General features: G+C 38.4%; 1 protein-coding gene across 1 annotated transcript in view; it reads right to left on the bottom strand.

Annotated features, from left to right (window-relative positions):
- The window catches only part of JAZF1 (JAZF zinc finger 1), a 172,218-nt gene that overhangs the window by 8,480 nt on the left and 141,145 nt on the right, over positions 1-22,593 (bottom strand). Inside the window, exon 4 of the mRNA XM_072412479.1 lies at positions 9,104-9,273. Within this exon, the coding sequence (XP_072268580.1) occupies positions 9,104-9,273 (170 nt within the window). The remainder of the gene's footprint in view (positions 1-9,103; positions 9,274-22,593) is intronic.

Raw genomic sequence — 22,593 nt, 5'->3', positions numbered from 1 at the left:
TGTGGTTTGTTTTTTTACATTCATTCCTTATTTAAAGTATCATTGTAACACATCACACATGTCACATCACATACCATACATCACACTGATAGGTAGAGGGGATTTTTACATTTATTTTGTTGATAGAGGTAATCATAAGATGGAGGAAGATTTTTCGCTTTCATCAGAGTAAAGGGTAGATTTTTCGAAATGGGTGGGAGCAAGGGAGATAATAGACAAAAAACAAAATGATGGCGTTGTGTACAAGTGGAGTGGGAGATGTAGGTGGTGGAGTTTTGTCTTGCCCTTCTCACCAGGGAAGGGATAGCAGCATCAGCTTGCTCTCTCACTAGTATGCCCTGGGTGTAATGTATAAGATTATTTCATTTATATAAGCAAGTATTAATATTCTGATTATCAGGGTCATCAAAGAACAATGTGGTTTCTAATCTTTACTAAGAAAAACATCAGATATTTGTTTGGTTTGTTTGCTGATCTCACACGTACACTGCTCCCATGTCCTCGAACCCAGGTAAAGGTGAACCTGTTCTGGTTTGCTTTTATAGGCTATAAAGTGAGCTAACATTCATGTAAACATAACTTCAGATATGCTGACGTGTAACAACTGCATAATCACACGAGTCACACGTAGTAAGAAAAGTGAACACGCTAACCACAACAACCAATATTCATATTTCTGTAAAAGAAGAAGATGTGGTATTAGAACTTGTCACAATTCTCTGTACTCTCTACTTTTTGTGCAGAATACTGGGCAATAGACTAGTCATACACACAGATAGTTATTAGGGCCAGCAGAGAAGAGTAGGCTCAGAGAGGTTAGTATACAAGTGATATCCTTACTAGAAATGGAAGCTGAATAGGGACCTGGACAAGGTAACAGATTTGCCCCACATTTCCATCTCTTTATTGATAGGAAATTTACCAGGAACAGAGAAGCCACCCATCTTTCTTAGCAATCCTGTCTACAAGCGTATCTCCCCGGGTCTGACTGTTACATGACCCTAGTGTAGCAATATGAGAGTAAGGCAATCACCTTGATACTGCAGAGTAGAATGAGGGGGGACGTGTTTCCTCTATAGATACAATGCAGAAGTAACTTAGGGTATAACCATTCTGGTACAGCAAATGTGTAACCTACAGTATATATATATATATATATATATATACCCACCACAATAATCTAAAGTTCCACTAGATTAAATTTTAAATTAAATTTTTGACCAGGCAGGGCTTTTTTGCTAAAAGGGACAGGTGATGGCCTTTCTGCAAAAGTATTCTTATCTAACTGGCACATCCTGGCTTCCCTTGTGGGTGTCTAAATGAATTCCCTTGCGCCTGTGCGGGGGTTATGTCATCCCAGCCAAGCCAATCAAGATGGCAGAAGATCGGACTGCCGAACAGGAGGAGGAAGATAAGGTGGTACCTGCAATAAAACAGGGACAGGTAGGTTTTCAGTGGTTTTAATTAGGACTGGTAAATATATTACATTTTGTTTTGGGGGTTAGGATGTGCTTTTAGAAGGAGGTAAAGTGTGTTTTCCAATCAGACATACCAAACTGTTACTGTGAAAATTTTACCCCACCATGGATGCAAAACTGGGCAACACATTAAAATAATATTCACTGAAAGTGTATGGAAATCCATTTTATTTCCTTTAAATAAAGTCAGCCGTTTACCCTTTGCTACTCTATCCAAAACTAAAAAATAAATAACATTGTATATGCTTTAATTTATGTGGCTGAAAATCTTTTCATTTAATAATGGTTGATGACCCTTCACATAAGTATTATTTTTACCAGACATCTTGCACAGTTAGCTAAATCCCCCATTTGCAGTCCCTTTATTTTTGAACCGAGACTTTCTGTAAAAAAGGTAAATTAAATGCAAGTGTTCCTGGTTCGGGCACCGCCCTCCTTCCCATATATATCCTGAAATATCCACACATATCCTGAAAGGCTGCAAGCCAAAGTACTGGTCAAGAATCAAAATAAATCTGCTAAACCGTGTCACACTGGACTTTTATCTAACCTTAACGAACATTTAGGGATGGTCATTGTAGTTTTAGCATCATTTTCATCTTTCTTGCTCCAACCAGCAGCAACCAGCACACTGATAATTGCTGTTTGCTCACTTGCTGCAGAATTGCAGAAAAAGTCAGACTTGTATATAACAACCAATAACTTTAAACAATAAAATCCCCTTTTAAATCATTAGACAATGACAATCATTAACATATTTTACCAGCCATCAATCAAAGTTTTTTTTTTACTGCAGCCACTAAATTAATTTTTGCTTCCGTCTGACACATCCTGTGACTCCAATCTTCCAGACCACGCATTGAGGAAATGCTTGTATGAATTCTCCGCATAACACAAGATGTGTGGACAAGAGCGTTTTTACAACATGAAACAAACAAATAAAAATCATCTTCCACTTATATAAAAAGAACAAAATGTTCTGTTAATGTGACATGATGAGCAGTAAACTCTGCAGATCATAAATACCACCAGCTTGTTAAGTCCATGCAGCTGCACTAATCACTGAAGACAAATATATTGCCGTTCTTATCGCTTGTGGCTTCTGCACCCAGCACGGATATTCAGAAAAAATAATGGCTTCGTGCCCACTTACCTGACACTATGGGGATCTTTTACCGGACCTATTGATGACATGAGTAATCACTGCCAGTGAGCTTCTGTTACCTTTGCTAAGGACACAGAACTTCATGCAGGAAAATAACAGAACTGCTAGTTTCCTATTAAAGCTTAACGCCAGGGAAAGCTGCTAAAATATTGAAATACAAAAATGGAAGCCATATCACTTGTCAGAAAGTTCTATCCATCCGATCCTTTTCTAAAGCCCTGCTGGATAAAGGCAGCCTGGTTTTTCAAATATTTCTCCACTACAGATAAAGCAGAGCTAAATCTTACTAAAAAAAAGGACAGGGAACATACTGTATTGCAGAAGGCACAGCTGTAGTCTGCAATAAAATGAGCTTACCTGCCTGACTGCAGATTTTTAAATAAACGTACCTGTCTCTGTTTCATTGTGGGTGCTGCATGTGCTGATAGTGAGCAGACAGGTAAGTATGTTTTATTATAAAGGGGACATCAACTGTTTTTTTCTGCAATAACAACCCTGCCTGATTGCAACTTTTCTGTTTAAAATTACAGTTCTCCTTGGAGCTATGTCAGCGCCGACCTATGATATGACAAGAAGAAGAAGCAGACTGATGAGGTTATCTTCCTCCTCTTTGCTTATTTCAGTTTGTGTGATTCCTACTGCTGTTACAACAAATTCATATATTACATTAGTAATAATAATAATATATATATATATGAATATATATATATATATATATATATATATATATAAATATATATATGTTGTTGGTGTTAATGATACCGAGCAGCGAGCGCTATGTTTCTGGTATAAAGACCATGTAAATCAACAATGATGTTAGGTTTTATTATCTACAGATAGCTTCCTGTTTTCTTTTACAATAGCAGGTTTATTGAAACCCAGATTAGTTGTGATATTATGAGTTGCACATAAACAAGCAATATTACTATAATGACATTGTGAATCAAGCTTGCAATCTATGGCTTCTGTTCATGAGACTCAAGGCAAGTCCCGATTGTTGGACCTCCATAGATTACACTGGGAGTGTGGGTGCTATGAAGATCCCAGGCTGTAGTCTCTTTTGCCTTGCAGAGACCACTGATAGACATGAGGGTAATGTGTAACTGTGGTAAAAAATGTATTTAGACATGAGCATTTCCTAGTCATAAATTGGTAATGTCAGCAGCTTTTTTTCTAAATATGAATTTAAAAAAAAACATTTATCTCTCACCGCTACAACCCTTCAAGCAATGAATGCACCAGCAACCCCATCCCCCCAAAGCAACAAGTTTATAATCTACACCCAAAGAAATGCATACATGGGTGTAATTCTACCAGCAATAACAGAAATAACAGGATAACAAATTTGTAAATTGTATTGCCAAGTGAAATATAAGAGTCATTCTTTGTGTTTCTATTTGTCGCAGAAGCCACACCTGCAGGAAAGGGGAGAACATGAATTATGACTGAGGACAAGATGTAGTTCAGTCCTCATAAAACCCGCACAGCATACAAGCAACAGGCAGGGGGTAAGCAAAGTAAAGCTGGAGCCGGATCCGAGTGAGTAAGAGAGAAATAAATTCTGTTGCTATAATTAATGGGGACTTGCTACTTCTTTTTCCACTCTGCTAATGTCAACATTTTGTTGTGTGTCTTTATGGCGCTTGCCAAGGAATGGAGGTATGAAGTACAGAACACTGCCAATCTTGTAAAGGGGTTTTATTGCCTTGGTAAACTTCAAGCAGGATGACAAATGATGAATTCAGGCAGCATTAATAAAATACAAAATACAAACACGACTGACTGCAGATTGTGGCACTGAAGATATCTCAATACAGAATACAGAAATGACTATTTATAAATAGTTTCAAGATTCATACCACTTTCACTGAGACTTCAAACATTTTTCCAACCTAAATTAACTAGAAAACTGAATCTGGGGTAAGGGTTTTGGGAATCTTATAAAAAATAATATAAAAAATAGACTTTACAATGGCATAAGCACCTAGACAACAAGATTGGATCATAGCACCAGAATTTCAACGAAGAATGGGGGTTATAAAAATGTTTTGTTCTCATACCTTAACCCCAAACTTACCCTTAGAGTGACTATAACACTATCTGTATACATATTCAAAAAACCCCAACACCTTAGCTTTTCAATACCCCAAACATAACCCTTAATGGATGTTCAAAAAATTAAAAATGTATATTCAGCACAGATCTCTAATACAGGAACTCTAAATACTGCCAAAAATCAAGATATAAAAATACCCCCCTAGCCGCTCTCTTCGATCCTCCAATAACCTACTAATGACTTCCTCACTCATAACCTCATCACACACACGGCTCCAAGACTTTTCTAGTGCTGCCCTAACTCTCTTGAATGGTCTTCATCGTCCTATTTGGCTTTCTCTTACTTTCTGCTCATTTTGAGCCATCAAAACCAATCTTTTCAAGCTTCTGTCTCTTAAACCTCGTTACTCACCCATCAATCCATATCCCCCTTCCAAGTGTGTGCTGCTTCCCCACCTCTTTAATTGTAAGCTCTTTGGACAGGGTTCTCTCCTTCTCCTCCTGTGTCACTGTCTGTACCTGTCTGTCATTTGCAACCCCTATTTAATGTACAGCACTGCATATTATGTTGGCGCTATATAAATACTGTTTCATGATAATAATAAAAATATTATTAATAAGATGAACACATTAGCTAGAAAGTCAAAAACAAATGCAGCCAGCTCATCTAAGGACTTGCAACTTGCTATATGTAAGATTTTTGTTTTTGCATTTAGATACACTATAACTTTAACCTGTGCATACAAGTAATCTGGAAATCTTAAGCTACGTACACATGTCAAATTTTTCCGATAATCGCCTCAGAGCGGATATCTGGCGAGAATCTGGCGTGTGTACAGCCCGCGTCGTTCATCATCCGTGGATCCGTCCTGGTGGATCCACAGACGACGAGCGTTCCTAATGCAAGGGAAGGGGGAGAGCGTGCAGCAGGGTGCTGCTCCGTCGCTCTCCCCCTTCCCCTCTCTATAGAGAGAGGGTACAGTGCTGTATGTACAGCACTCGTTCATGCATCGTGCGGTTCTTATCGTTGGAAAGAGTCGTAAAAAATCATTTCCAATTACAAGAATTGCACGTGTGTACGCGGCTTTAGTGTCCCCCTACTACGTAACATGTAGCCCCGAATCCAACAATACAATGTAACCCATTGCCTGACCCTAATACTTAACCTGAACGTGATCCTTTGTAAAATGAATCCCTAATGCTCAACACAAAAGACCTTAGTGCAGAGTAATGCAACTGAATTGTATCCCAGTGCATTGTGGGCAACACAATGGCTCAGTGGTTAGCACTCTGACCTTTTCAGCCCTGGGTCCCAGGTTTGAGTCTTGGCCAGGGAACTATCTGCATGGAGTTTTCAGGTTCTCCCAGTGTTAGTGTGGGTTTCTTCCCACATTCCAAAAACATGCATTTAGGTTAATTGTCTTCCCCCTAAAATTTACCTTAGGCTGTATTAAAGACATATGACTATGGTAGGGACATTAGGTTGTCAGCCACTTTGATGGACAGTTAGTGACATGACTATGTACAGCACTGTGTAATATGTTGGCGCTATATAAAAACTGTGTAATAATAATCTTCTCAACATACTTTTATTGCACTGCTGTACAATCCTGACAATGCAATAATGTATTTTGCTGGTTCCTAAACTGCAGGCACCTAGGCAATTCAGTGTACAGCAGAATGCGTGTTAACATGCATGCACCAAAGCAGCATGACTCGGCCTAAAGCACAACTTACCACTTGACTCACCTAAATCTAAACCTAGCTCTAAGTGTGGTGTTATATATTAGCATGATTTTATAGTTTTTAATGATAATGATAGAGAGCCTCTGCTGAGGTTTCATTTCCCCATAGACCACAAGCCATGCTGTTTCACATACACTTGCTTGCTATGTGAATATCCTAATATTAGCACAGATTATGTTTCTGATACCATGCAAGTGCTTATCCAATCCGGTCACGGTTTATCAAACCTTTCAGGAACTTGGATGCTGCAAAATTTGGCTGCAGAAGAGTAATACTGTGAAAGGGACAGTCCTGTAATATATGTTGTGCTCTATAATAAAAATGGAATAGTTTATCTCGTGTCTGACAAGATACCTGACACAAAAACCTTGGAGAGGAAGAAAAAAAGCACACCTTATGTTTATTCAACTCCCTGTATCATTACTTTTTATTTCCTGCCCTCTTCATGTTTGTCAGCTTTCTCTGCCTCATTAATTCCGTCCCCTTGTGACTTAATGGTGTGCACGATATCCTTGAGACAGTCCTTGTGCACTGGAGATGAAGGTGATGTGATAGGAAAAGCAGGCAGGAACAGTTTGGTTATTTGGGCAATAAAAAGAGGGCTGGCAGTCAAACAGAGAACAGACAGGATGTAGCAAATTACAGGTCTGTACCTTTTCTCTTCTGAAGAAACACTTGCTGCAGTAGAGAGATGCCCCCTGGGAAAATGCACCCTTCTTATAGTCACAATGGCTTGTTTGCTTCCTGGCTGAAGACAATGTCTGGTTTACAATATACCCTCCCACTGCCAGCACTTTCCTTATAAACAACCTGTATTCCTAAAAAGCAAATGATGCGTCTGTCTAATGGCCATTGGGGGGGGGGTTAGAAGGTCTGAAAGAGCTGACCACCAAATCTAGACAAAGAGCAGAAAAAAAAAATTGACAGCTGCCATCAGCCAGGAACTCTGGATGCACTAATGGTGCCATAATTAAAAACAAGAGCCGCATACAGTAGAGTAGCTGGGTGTACCACAGAATACCAGGCTAACACTAATTTATTGTATCTGGCTGTGCCATAAATATGTTCACACTATTAGAGGTTTAAACAGACAGGAATAAACATCGTGCGAGACACAAGTGTTACTGAGAGAGTCAAGAGGCTACAGAAGAAAAAGGCCCAGTCAAAGCAGCGACAGCCCCAGGCACCCCCTCTGCAGGCGCAGCGACAGGGACACCGCATTTAATTGCTGCTTTAATACGCTTTTATTTACAGTCTCTCCTTTTCAATTTGCAATATTAAATGTGCATGTACCTCTAGGCATAAACGGGGGATAAAGGTAATTAGGAAAGCAGCTGAAAACACTAGCAATTATATTGTCAAGTAAAAGATTAAGGTGAGCATGGAAGGGAGCAGAAAAGAATTTCAACCAGCCTCCAGCAAGACTGTAACATGTATCGTGTGGGAGATCCAAACGATGCAATAAAATGAATGGAGAAGGTCCAGGTTTGTAAAGTAAGGGGGATCTGTTCACAATTATTAAATTTCTAACATAATAGAAGGCTCCCCTACTCTGCTGTGATCAGCTGATAAGTGGAGTAATAAAGCTCAGCTAAATTAGTAAAAAATAATTAAAGGCATGGCCAGGAGTGGGGTCATCACGGTGCAAATTCATGATTTGATGAAGATGTAGACACCTGGCCAAAGTGGGTCTGTGTCAAAAGGTCCTGGACCCCCTGTTATTGCTCTGGCCGCACCATTACATAAAGTTGGTTGGTGTGAGTGAGGAGACCTTGAGTTTTTAACAGTAAATGTACATTGTTAGGTTTAATTAATTAATATTTTCACCTAAGATTCACTTACTCAAAATGTACACATTTTTCATGCTGAATTTAGTTAGAAAATTTTACTAATGAGTTATACATTTTCTAATAAAAACAATTCAATGTAAGAAATTTTTGAAAATATTTGAGTAAAAATTGTTTCAAGTAAACTAAAGTTAAAGTTTAAAAGACATTGTTTTGCCATTACTTCCATACCTGTCCTTTAGATATCAGGAAGGAAAGTGAAATTACTCTTCACATTCACCTTTGAAACTAGTATCCCCTCTGAACGATACCCTTCTATTTTAATTTTGGTCATGACTAATTTTGGATTTTCCCACACTTTAAGTCTTGGTGACATTGGTCTCTAATATATGTGGAGAGGGTGAACCTCTTCAAGGGAGACGCAGTCAACAATTGGAAGTTTTGGCCATTCTCCACTCTCCATCCCTAACTAATTACAGAATGTTTGCTTTAGATGCACCATAATGGATATGATGGTCTAACATGTTGATGGATGTATTCTCCTACTGATAAGTATATATCATACATTTAGGATGGAAGATATGGTCATCTGCTCATGCATGCAGTTTCTGTACAAGTTTTCCACTGTTCCTTTCAGCACACTGCCAATCACACTGAACGTTCTCATTTTTAGCAACCACTGTGGATCTGTTAAGGATCCGTCAGCATTATTTGTACATATTTTATTAGATTATGTGGTGGTATATATTAAACCTTCAGTGTCATATACACAGAGTTCCATAACCCAAAAAAAGAAAAGTTGTTAGCAGTTACCTTCCTTCTTTAGGACAACTGTACAAACTCTTTCAATAAAGTAAACATTTCCATTTTACCTTATATCTCTTTTTACACCCAGGAACTGGGCAGGCAAATGGCTTTTCATCCCCTCCATTCATACACATGGAGCTCAGGATTGCTTCGGAACTAATGGCACTCTCTGTGGTCCAGGATTCATCGCTATCCGAGTCTTCATAGTCCACTTCTTCCTCGTCATATTCACTACCTGCAGAGGGTGAAGAGGATAAATGAGCACTGTGCTATTTAGAAGAACACATACTGCATGCATTATCTAATATAAATGTGAGGGTTGACAATTTAAAAAATTGACACAATTCAATTATAAGTGAAGGGTGATAGATAAAATTCCTGTTTTCTTTCTTTTTTATCCAGATATGGGCAGATCACCCACTAGCAGTGAGACATCTATTGCTGCTCCTTGGGACTGTAAACCACTGGGATATTTTACCAGATTTTTACAACACACAGAGGCAATGTAAATGTTTTCATTATCAAAAAGAGAATGTTTGCTGGTATTTTTTAACATGATTAAAAGTATTTATGTAATAATAAGCCCACATATATGAGTAAGCACTCAGTAGGAAGTGACCCTACCCATTGATCACACACATCAGTTCTGATGCAATAGGCCTGATTTAATAAAGCTCTCCAAAGATGGAAAGGATACACTTTCATCAGTGAAGCTGGGTAATCCAGAAAACCTGGAATGGATCTGGTCCAGGATTTAAAACATTTGCCAGAAATTCATTCCAGGTTTGCTGGATTACCAAGCTTCACTGATGAAAGTGTATCCTCTTCAGCCTTGGAGAGCTTTCATAAATCAAGCCCAAAGTGTGAGCAGATTTTCTGCAGACTATTCCATTTTAATACCAGGATGCGTTCTGATAGGACTGCTTTTGTTACCACTGAGCACTTAACTACTACATTTTCCAAATCACATATTTCCAAAGTTTCTAAAACTATTTTAGTTCTGGCAACAAAATCTATGACAATGTAATATTGAAATTAAGGATAAAAAAAATGTATTATTACAAAACAAAAAAAAAGCTGTTATTGCAATAATAACAAATTAATGTGAACTTGCTGAATGTGGGCTTCAGTTTTCCTTTATTAAAAAAAACTTTGTCACTGTTAACACCAAAGACACTGCTAGCTATTGATTAAAAGCTCCGACATCACCACCTTGAAAAAAGTGCTTTTGGCCAGCCTGAAAAGACCTTTCTCCGAGGTAAAGAGCAGGCCCTTTCTTCAATGCTGCCCAATCCAGAGGAGAATAATTCTACAGATCATAAACCGTGTCAAATAATATGTTGACAAGTCCTAATGCATTTACTAGCCCTGTGGAATTAATAGGAATTATGTCAGAACATTAATAAGAGTTACAGCAATTACGCTCGCTCACTTCAGTCCCTCAGGTGTGGGAATGAATGGCATTGTATGGCTGGCCTGGCCAAGGCTCTTTTTGCATAGCACAAGGTGTCCAGGCACCTGGAGTTCATTTCTCTTTTCATTTCAATTTGCGTTTTAAGCTTATTAATCAAACTGTCGGAAGGGGAGCTGCACCCGAGGGGGGCCTTGTTTTACTACTGTTCTTTAATCAAAGGGAAGGCTGAGAAGCTTTGGGACTGTGCACAGACAGGCTACATGTTGGAGAGAGTGACACAACAAAGCAGAAGCACATAAAAAAACAATATGGGAAATCTGAACTACAACAAACAATTGTGTCACTAGGTCCTCTCTTGGCCATACACTGGTTGATGGGTGCTACATTCTGATATTGATGTGTTTCTCAACCAGGGTTCCATCTGTAAGGGTAACATTCTTCACACTGGCCAGCAATGTAAGAAACAGTTTTCCCACTGACCACCACACTAATATACTGTAAGCTGTTGATACGGCTTGTACCAAATGAACATATATGTAGTATATATATATGTTAACTTGGAGACAACTTCAACAACAAAGTATTATCCAAACCTCCATTCTCAGAAGAGAAAATAGAAGCAATGAGATATTGTGGGCAGATTATGTGTAATAAACCCCATTTGTACTTTATTAGGTTTATAATTAAACAAATAAAAAAAACTCATATACATTTTGAATGTTAATTATCTTATGATTAACAATAAAGCAATCAGGCACACACAGTTTATAAAATGGGGAATCTGACATTCCCTCAAACAATCTCTGGTGGGGATTCTTCCTGGTATTTCAATGGCAGTAATTGACTCTCCAACAGGAAATTTTTGAGTGAATGTCAGACTCCCTGCTTTATAAATAGATCTCTAAGAAAATAAAACACAATATTGTCACTTCTGTACACATTGGAAGATAGGTACAGCTGAATTCCTTTGTAATTAAAGTCAAAGTCTAAATATTAGACGGATGTAGTGCCACACCATGTCTGCTGCACAGGCTGTAAACCATTGAGTACCCTATCAGTGAGCCTTTGAAGATGGTACAGTTGTTGAAATTTACAATACAGTGACAGAGTAAGTAAGTATACAACTATACAACAGTCAGGAAGTGAAAATAAAGTAAAACCATTAGTTACTTTTAAAGTAAAAGTCTTGCAAAAAGCAGACACTCCTAGATGCTGGCTATAATCTTTGTTAGCAGGAAAAGTCTGGGTTGTGTGTCACTATAAAACTAGTTTTACTTTGTACCTAGAGCCCTGACATTGAGACTCTGTCCAGCCTATTGATACTTCCATGTATATTAGTATTGGTTAGAGAAATACCAGTAGGTAAGACTCGGCACCAAAATTAGACCCTAAGTGACAATGTAAAATTAGCCTCGGAGAGGTACATAAGTGAGACATGTGTGGCTTATCAAGGTAATATTAGGCATAATAAAGTGTCTGCCCTTAGCTAGGTGACTTCCTTTAGCTATTTTTGTTGGTAACTATTGCTATGTAAACTTTAAAAATTGTATTTTTATTCCAAAATTATTTTCTAGTGCTTTCACAAAAGGGCCAAATGATAGAATAAAAATTGCACTTTGGTTAACCTAAAGGCTACCTTATATAATTATTAATAAACAGGATTTGTATAGCACCAACATATTACGCAGCGCTGTAAATAGGGTATGCAAATGACAGACAGATACAGACAGTGACACAAGAGCAGGAGAGGACCCTGCCCCAAAGCTTACAATCTAGGATCCCACATAAAAGAATACATTTTTATTACAATATTAGTAACACAAGCTGGTTATTTTTTATTTGCTAACTAAGCCTAAACTACACTAGTAAGACATAGTAAAGCTAGGACCAGTAAGCAGTGGCTGTTATTCTTGCACCTGGCACAAGCCTGCTGAGTGTACACATGTGCAATTACACATTATCCATCTTAGATTGGTACAGGAAGGACTCTTTGGCATTTTCATCTTGGTTGGACATTGTCTTGGTATTGACAGAACCTTACTGATGTAGACTGAGAGCTATTACTGGGCAGCATGGCTCATATTAAATAAGAATTTCTTTGATGTTCATTATGACACATGAGCAAGGGAATAGAAAGGAAATAAGGAAAAAAGAAAAATAAATGAATCCCATTGTTTAATTCAAGAATTCTTTTTTCTCTTTAGGTATAATTGTCTGTCTCTGTCTCTAGTGGTTTATTTGACTTTCCCTAAATGTCAATAATATGGTTTCCTTCCAGACTTCAGGATATAAGCCATAATGATTGCACCTACATGGAGTTCCCTAAAAACTAACCCGACAATCACTGAGGTTTTGATAATAAAACACTTGTATTGTTTTTACATTGTACTTTTACTAACTAAAATATCTGAAATTTTTATGCAAAAGCTTGTGCATGAATAATTGAAAACATTTCACATACAGAAAGAGAGACAAAAAAAGTTACAAGACAGTAAAAGAAAGACCAGGGATAGCCAAAAACACACATTCATACTTTTCTCGTAAATAATTGTGTAAGAAAATAAAAATAATGGGTAGCTAGTATAGGCAACAGGGCTACATTTTTAAGTGTTTTACTGAAAATGTTTTCATCCCAGATTCACACAGCTTCCACCCATAATTTAGTTTTTTTTCACACTGGATTGAATTATACAGTGTGTGAATCAACATTTACATGTCATGATTTATACCTTTTTTCAGGGGGTAATAATGAGTGAAAGAATTTCATATGTGTAAATATGTATGTGTGTGTGTATATAAATAAATAAATAAATATATATATATCTCAAACATAACTCAAACATCTTTGTCTTAAGAACAAAGATCTGTTACCAGATGAGTCTCAGGTGTTGTTCTGAAACAGCCCTGGGTTGGAGGTTATTTGGCACTGGTACCTTGCTTTAGTGGTTCCCAAAAGCCCCAGTGACTTTCAGTGCTGGAACCACCGGCTGTCAGTGACAGCAATCCAGCACTGAACCCGACTCGACTCCTAGGCTTGTGATCCTGTTTGGGAAAGCTTCATAGAGTAGCAGAGAACTACAATAAAAGGCTCCTGCATTGTGTTTGTTGACCTTTGTGAGGACATCTATCTTTAACTATGGCAGAGTTGTTCCAGTTCTTGCCTGTTTTCCCTGCAGCAATGGATTGCTGCAAAAATGATCTACTGCTATTTTGTAACACATTTACTCATTTTGTAACATTGTTTGTGAACAAATGATTACTAATATAAGTAGTTGGGCCTGCTATAAACCTTAGGAAGAAACAAAGGGTAACTAATTTATGGCCTGCAGGCTGCCCGTGTCTGCCCAACATGTTGCTATCAGGCAGCCACATTTATCAATACAGGCTGTAAGAAAGTGGTTTTAACCTAGGCACAGTCTCTCATGCTGCTGTCATGTGGCATGATTGTGGACATGGGCAACTAAGAAACTAAGAGCCAGTAATGCCACCAGAGAGGTGAAGTAATTGTGGGCTATATGCTTTTTACTAAAGTCAAAAAAACTAAAACAATTTTTACTAAACCATAACACTTTTAGGCTCTTCCATTGTTTGCATAATATGGCCATACTGACAATTTGCAAGGGCACACTGCACACCCCATCATACACTCAGGGTGCCCTAGATCTTTGACATAAATTTAAATTCACTACCTTCATCTACTGCCTTGGGATATTGCACTATAGAAATCTATGGGGCCATATCATGTAAACATGGGCAGATAAGAAGACTTATAGTGAGCAGATGTAAAAAATCAGGGGATCGTGGCCCTTGGTAAGTATGCATCCCTGGAGGGGAATGTGGAATAGGTTAGGTCAGAGGTCTAAAAATAATAGCAGTCACACAGGTTGTTGGTTGAGCAGCAAGGCATGACAGTAGGTCTAGCAGTGTACCCTTCTATATGTAAGTTTATAATTTGTAATAAAAGTAAACCAATTGCAGAACAAATACTTTTACATTCCAGACTGTTAAATAATGATACTGAAATTTTACAGAAAAATGAACATTGTTTCCATAAAGCCACATGCCAGTGTAATGTATCCTGTGTCTACTCTGGTATAAGCAGGAAAAAATATTGTATAGTTTTCAGAAAACAAAGCAGGACATTTTCCACCTCCAGTCACGGGATGTTAATGGCACTCTGGCAAATGTTTAAACGATCTCCAAGCCGCCCTCTCCATCAAACACTCACCAAGAATTAAAAACAGTTGGGGCAGAGAAAAATGAACATCTGGTACAGGCTTATACAGTATGCGCCTTCGAAGTACTCCCCTAATTAATGTGGTTTTGGCATGTGTTACTGGAGAATGTAATTATAGATAGAAACACAATTCTGAATAAGCTTACTAACAAACTCCCTGGCTGCATATAAAGAGGCCGTCCAACTGTTTAGAAAACCAAGTGGCTCATCCACACTTTGTGAGAAGAAAAAGAGTATGAATGAAAAAGGCATGACGAGTCTAAATGTGTGCTCTATTGAGAGCAGGAGGGTGAGCCATCTCTTCTGGAGGACACAGAACAGTATGTACTACTGCAGTCAGCCACCATTCTATTTCCATAGCCATAGCCACAACTAATCTGATTTGGGCTTTACAGTCCTAGTGGGGGACCCTAAACTGGAGTAAAAACAGCTATTTTGTGACAGTATTCAAGATTTTGAACAATGCAGCATTAAAAAAAAAAAAAAAAAAAAATTATTATTATATAGACCGCCAAAGTTTCTTTATTGCTGCACATACAAAAAATATTTGGCAGAAATCCAGTGAGCATGTAACTTCCTCTTGTCTCTGTCTGTGCTGCACTGAATTCTCTATATAAAAGTCCTGTCTAGTAAAAAAAATAAGTATATATAAATATATTGGGCCTGATGTATTAAAGCTATCCATGAATGGAGCGCATAGACTATTATGAGTGAGCCTAGGTGTTCCAGCAAACATGTAATGGATCTAGTCCAGGACTCAAAACATTTGCCAACTAATAGCTTATAAATTTATTAATCCATTCTAGCCTTGCTAGATCACCCAGTTTCTCCCATGATAGTCTATCTTTGGAGAGCTTTGGTAAATCAGGCCGATTGTACTTAAAGCGTACCTAAACTCAGCAATTTCACTTTACATAAAACGGTAGACAACCCTTTTATTTAAGTAAAAATTAAGTTTTGTTGTTTGGTTTTTTAAGGTGCAACACTCTTTAAGCGCAAAGCCTTCCGGGATACCTATGTCAGGCATACCAGGAGGCTCTTGGATGCTCCTTCTGCGCATGTCCGAGCAACTTGGGCATGCGCAGAAGAAGCCTTTTTTTTGGGGGGGGGGGGGGAATGTGCCGATCTCACACATGTGCAGTGAGATCAGCAAGTTTATTTTATCCAACCTACGTCACCCGATCTTGCGCCTGGGTCAGGTGACGTAGGAAGAAGATTCAGGAAAAAGAGACGAAGGTGTCGCGCCGGCTCGCGGACGGATGCCGGGATGATGCAGGACCCGATTAAAGAGACTTTCAGATGGATTGGACTGGCCTGCAGGATTGAAGGTAAGCGGATTTTTTGTTTTAGGCACTTTTGGGTTTAGGTTTTCTTTAAGTTTAGATATACAGTACTTAAGCAAATTAATAGTCTAACATCTGGTACAGTGCAGGTGATGGTTCTGCTATAGCTTCCTCTTTCAGTGCCTATAATATGTCTTTGCTGCATACCTACAGGCTTATCCAAGCACCTGGAAAGTACAACATAGGACAAAAGACACCAACTGCTAACAGAAAGCAGCTACCTGAGTATTGTCACCACTTCCAGTGAACATTGTGTCATGTACTTCAGCCAGTCATAGTTGGAAAGTCTCTTTATATGTGGCCAGGGATATTCTTGGTAAGCTTACTCTTAACTATTTATCTTGTTAGGCTGTATTTCATGAGCAGGTGAATCTCCAGGGCACAGTATCTACATTTTGCCTTGCCATGAATGCTAGTATTATGTTTTCCTTCCAAGAATATGCTTTTTTTTCCTTCTGTGCTCATTCTTGGTTACATCCCTTTCTCTGTGTATATTCAAAGACACAGCCAGTCTTGCCTTGACTGTTTCTTATATTGGCAAATTTTTTAATCAAAGCTGGAAACTTTTATAAAACTTTACACTAAAATTTTACTTTTTTTTATTTTAACACAAAGCAATCTTTAATGGCTAAATTAGTAGTGGAGGGAAGGGTGTTGGGTAATTATTCTTCATAGTCTATGAAGGTTCTCATTTATTCATATCACTGTATATCTAGTAGTAGTTAGTACCGTTGAACTGGACTTGTTCTTGTTGAAGATGTTTCACAGCCTTCCAAGCTGCTTCATCAGTTTGGAAGTTCAGAGGTGAAGAAGCAGATTGGAAGGTTGCAAAATGTATTCAAGAACAAGTCCAGTTGAACGTGACTAACTACTGCTGGATATTCCTTTAAAATGTGATATAAATGTGATAAATTACCCAATATATACATATGTATTGGGGGTCTGGTGCAGAGATCTCTTCATTTCCCAGCTCAACCCATCTGCTACAGTCCTAATAAATGAGATTTATACTTCCTGATGGTTGGCATAAAAAGGAACCTCCATCTCCCTAAGGCATTATTTACTACCCACTTTTTCCCATGTTGTCCATAATATATACTTATATGCCCATCTAAACCTGAGTCGACCTCTTCTAAACTACTGCTCTGCTGTTGCATGCTCTGTTCATGCTGCCATCTTTGTTCTGGAGCTGGCTTTCACTTCCTAGGCTGATACACCATGGTGTATGTTTAGGATACCCAGACTGTGAGTAGACTATTCTGAAGTCTTCTAAGATACCCATATCACACATCCCAGGAGGCTTCTGAACCTCCCATCAATGGGAGTTTAAGGCAATCAATTGTACTTAGGCAAGAAATGCAAAGGTAGCACTGCAGAACAAGATAAGTACCGTATTTTTCGCCGTATAAGACGCACCCAATTTTAAAGGAGGAAAATCTAAAAAAAAAGATTCTGAAAGATTATTCCCCTTCTGATCACTCATGTGCCATTCATACCGGTATTCCCCTTCTGATCAGTCATGTGCCATTAATATTCCCTTTCTGATCACTCTGTGCCTTTCAAATTCCCTTTCTGATCACTCTGTGTCATTCAAAATTCCCTTCTGATCACTCTGTGTCATTCAAACTCCCCTTCTGATCACTCTGTGCTTTTTTTCCACTGTACGGCAGTTAGGACAGGGAACAGCAGGTGGCGCTGTGCCGGCTTCTTTCGCTCTGCTTTACAGACAGGAGAAGACACGATGCTGGCAGAGGAGAGGAGACAGACGCTGCTGCAGCCAGAGACACACGCAGGATCGGGTATCGGGTGAGTATATTATTTTAATTATTTTATAACACATTTGTCGTATAGGACGCACTAACTTTTCCCCCCCAGTTTTGGGGAAGAAAAAGTGCGTCTTATACGGCAAAAAATACGGTACTTCAAAGGATTTGTTAAAATAATCTATGTAATGGGGAAACGGGCGGAAGTGAATGTAAGTTGTACTAGAAAGTCCACTTTAAGAAATCTTTAAATGATGGATAGATCAGCAGGCAGGTTGAAGTGAGATGGCTGGAAGACATAACATTTCTTCTCAATCCATGTACAATCCATGTGTAGAAAAACTAAAGTCTCTCTATAATCACATGAAGGGTCCAGAAACAGGTATACCATTTCTGAATAATTCTGGAAAATACTTTTGTAGCTTGGTATATATGTTAGATAATAATAAAAAGTAACTCAATATATCCAAACCACTAAAAGCTTATTTTTGTATATAAGCATAGTCCTGTGGTTTATTTTTGGCAATACAAAATACCACAATCTTTTGCAAATAGCTATCCTTGTAACTCATTATTTGTTTTCTCTTTTCAACTCTTTTCCACCTTTTTCATTCACTGTGTTTTTTTCATCACATGCCCCTCACAGAGACTAGAAGAAACCTTTCAATGTGTACTGGAATGAAAGTATGATTACCTTTACAGGAAGGAAATAAGCCTGAATGCTATATATTCTGCACTAAATACAGGGAGATGTGAGTGGCCCTAATCTTGCTCTAGGCCCTCTTTGTGTCTCTTTGATGTCACTGCTACTTATGGTTGACCAACTAATTAAGGGTTTTGAAGTCTGTTGTACAGCGATTTTCCCACTGTGGCTCTGGACCATCACCTGTGGAGCTTGGCACACAGACCAGCACTCAGCTGTGTGCACTTACAGATGTGATACCGATTAGGACTACGGTGTAAAATGTCTGTAATAGATTTAATAAACTCTGCGGAACAACAAATGTGAACCATATTTGTTTTTGTACTAGCCTGTAACCTGGACTCTAATGGAGACTACAGTGAAAGTGTACTAAAAGCGAAGTACAGTACAAATGCAGGCTCCAAAATCATGATATAGTAATGCAAGAGCATAATATAATACCATATTATTACTCACAGATGAGTGTGTGTATCACTTATAATATATATTACTAATAGGCAAACTATATGAAAAGAAACAATATATTTTTTAAAATGTTAAATATTACATTTTACATTATTACATAAATATTACATTACAGATCGTTCTAATATAAGTATGTATGTTTTTTGTGTCATTTAGTCTCTGGGCAATGTACACATTTAGCGACCTGTGCTTCTTGATTGGTAGAGCCACAAAATGATCATTGGTCAAGAGGTCTAAGGCCTCAAATGGGCACCCCTGTGCTGCGTGCCCTGCACTTTCTTCATTTGCTACCCAAACTCTATTGCCTCTGTAAACTTTTTATAATTCAGAACATGCTAAAAGAATGTGCCGAGTAGTAAAATTTGACAGATTAGCTACAGACCTCGTGTTGAGATGTTTCCCTTAGTAGGGATCGTGTTGCAAATTTCAATGCTGCAACCCAAGCTCCTAACTTAAGGAAAGTGATTAGGCCTGATTTTTTAAAGCTCTCCAAGACTAGAGAAGATAGACTATCATGGGTGAGCCTGGGTGATCAAGCAAACTTGAAATGTATTTCTTAATATCATTTGCTATTATTTAGAAAATTAGAAAATGTTTTTAATCTTGCACCCAATCCATTCCAGGTTTGCTGGAACTTTCCTATTATTATTATTATTATTATTATTAATAAACAGGATTTATATAGCGCCAACATATTACACAGTGCTGTACATTAAATAGGGTTTGCAAATGACAGACAGATACAGAGAGTGACATAGGAGGAGAGGAAGGTTACAATCAAGGAGGTGGGAAGTAGTGAGAGTTTCAAAAGACAGAATAAGAAAGGTAGGCACCTATGAAAAATGGGTTTTGAGTGCTCTTTTAAATGAGCAGAAAGTAGGAGCAAGCCGAATAGGACGAGGAAGACCATTCCAGAGAGTTGGGGCAGCTCTAGAAAAGTCTTGGAGCCGTGCGTGTGATGAGGTTATGAGTGAGGAAGTCAGTTGTAGGTCGTCGGAGGAGTGGAGAGTATTTTTTTACCAGCTCAGAAATGTAAGTGGGACAAGAACTGTGGGGGGATTTGAAGGCAAAGCACAGGAGCTTGAATGTGATTCTAAGGTGAAATGGAAGCCAATGGAGAGAACACACAGAGATGCCGCTGAAGAAGAGAAGTGTGAAGGATGGATGTGTCTGGCTGCAGCATTCATAATATATTGTAGAGGAGAGAGTCGGGTTAGTGGAATACCAGAGAGGAGGAGGTTACAGTACAGTACAGTAGAGAGATGATAAGAGCATGTACAAGGCGTTTGGTGGTCTCAGGAGACAGGTAGGGGTGGATTTTGGAGATGTTGCATGCTTGAAAGTGACAGGACCTGGAAATGTTCCGAATATTGGGGGTATATGAGAGGGCAGAATAGAAGGTGATGCCAAGAAAGCGTGCCTGAGTCAAGGGGCGAATAACAGTGTTGTTAACAGTTAGGAATATATCAGGGGGAGATTTGAAATTTGAGGGAGGGAAGATGATGAGTTTTAGTACCATTTTTTCCAATTCAGGCCCATTGTCCCTATTTAATGTACAGCGCTGCGTAATATGTTGGCGCTATATAAATCCTGTTTAATAATAATAATAATAATAATTGTGCTTTTCTGTTCCTTTAGCTGATGAAGAAACAGTCTGCTAATGCTAGGCACACATGGATGATTTTGACTAAAATTGCCTGTGATTGTCTATGAATATTACACAGAATACATGTATACACGTTACATTGAAATCCTTTCCATTGCCATGTGGTCTGATCACACCCATCGACTATAGCTCAGAATGTTTTTAGATACCAGGGCAGGCAACATATTTGTGTGCCATTACACAATAAATGGGCCCACCTAATGAAATAGTAAATGCACAAATTTCAGTTTATTCACACAGGAGTGGCTTGGCTCAATGCTATGTGGTCAGATCACACCCATGCACTGTTGCTCATCATTTTTGTGGAAATCAGGGCAGCAGCATTTTTGTGTGCCATTACACATTAAGTGGGCCCACCTAACTAAAATACAATACATTACATACATTTTAGTTCATTCACTCTGGAGCGTCTTGGCTCAGCATTGCTTTGCATAACTGCCGTTCTAAACTGGACTATTTTAATCAATGATTCAATACAATTTTATATGCCTGAATGGAATGCAAATTGACAGCTTTACGACAATAAAACCAAACTTTCAAAGTCACAAGTCATTTTGAGCAGTGTCTTTGTCACTCAGATCCCTATGTCCCTATAAAGTTTTTTGATTGGCTAGGCTCAGGTTACACACAGAGCCCTGAGTCCCCACAAGCCTTTATTGCCCACTGAAGCTCTGGCACTTTACATCTGAATGCAAAGGGGTCAAGATAGTCCTAATGTCCATATGGGGCTTCATCTGGACATAAGAGTCAGCTGAAGACTAACCCTGGTTTCTTACAATTAATTTTCATTGTCACTAACCTAGTTACCATACTGGCTTTGTATATATGTGCGTCAATATTATACTAAATACATTCATGAAAGAAAAAAGAGGGTTTTTTGTGGCAACCAAAACATCTACATGTTTTTACACATAGTACATAACAGAAAAAAACAACATACTGTAATGCTATAGTGCTAGATCCTCATGCTCTCATGAGGTTCAACGGACTCTAAATTAAGTAGAGGTCTGGTAATAATCACACATATAGAGATTGGTTCCAAACACCAGAAGACAAAGAACAATGATAATGTGGTATTTAAAGGGTAAACTGATCTCTAGCCCCAACACATTTCGCCAAAAGGGCTTCCTCAGGGGATGTAGAATCATTAGCCTCATCCACCCTTAGTCTGAATGTTGTTCTGCTTCTGTGCTACTGCAAACTGCCAATTCTGTAGCTTTACAGTTTCTTAAAATTTTAGTATACACCACTGATTTACCCTCTACTTTTGGTTCCCTGGACTATAGAACTATATCTATCTACAATTGTTTCTTCCCTATAAGGTGTTCATTGGTCTTGTACCGGGTCTCACATCCCCTGAGGAAGCTCTTTTGGCGAAATGCATCTTGAAAGTAAATATTGCAAGATGAAACCCGGAAATGGGACAATTGTACACACATTGTTATAAGGCAGACGCAATATGTATTACATTTTTTTCTTGGTATTGTAGACGTTATAAAGATGTGAACTCATACATACAACACACGGACATATATATATAATTATTTTTAAAGAATTCTTAGGAGAAAAAAACCATAAAGGAATATGACATTGCCAAGGCTTTAAGCTAGTAGTAAATGATTTTTGTTCAGCAAAGAGGTCAGATTCTGACATTTTCAGAAGCTGTTATGGTTTGGATCTATCGGGCACTGAAAATGAGTCATTTAGTTCCCACATAATAAAGGACTTAACAATGAGATGGGCTGATATTTTTCCAGTTTATCTTTTTTGAATAAAGAGAGTGGCTAAAATGATTTTTGTGCCAGCAGCTGGTACCTGAAGTGGCAGTTCTAGGTGCATTAGAATTATATAGGACAGATATTTCTAAAGATTGTTGGAGAAAGTGGTTTGACAAGGAAGCTTTACAACTATCAGGGTGGTCCTGAAATCCACAGGCTTGTTTCACAGCATATGCAGACTCCATT

This window comes from Pyxicephalus adspersus, chromosome 5, assembly GCF_032062135.1.
Source record: "Pyxicephalus adspersus chromosome 5, UCB_Pads_2.0, whole genome shotgun sequence".
Taxonomy (NCBI): Eukaryota; Metazoa; Chordata; class Amphibia; order Anura; family Pyxicephalidae; genus Pyxicephalus; species Pyxicephalus adspersus.
This window is presented reverse-complemented; position numbering and strand designations above follow the sequence as displayed.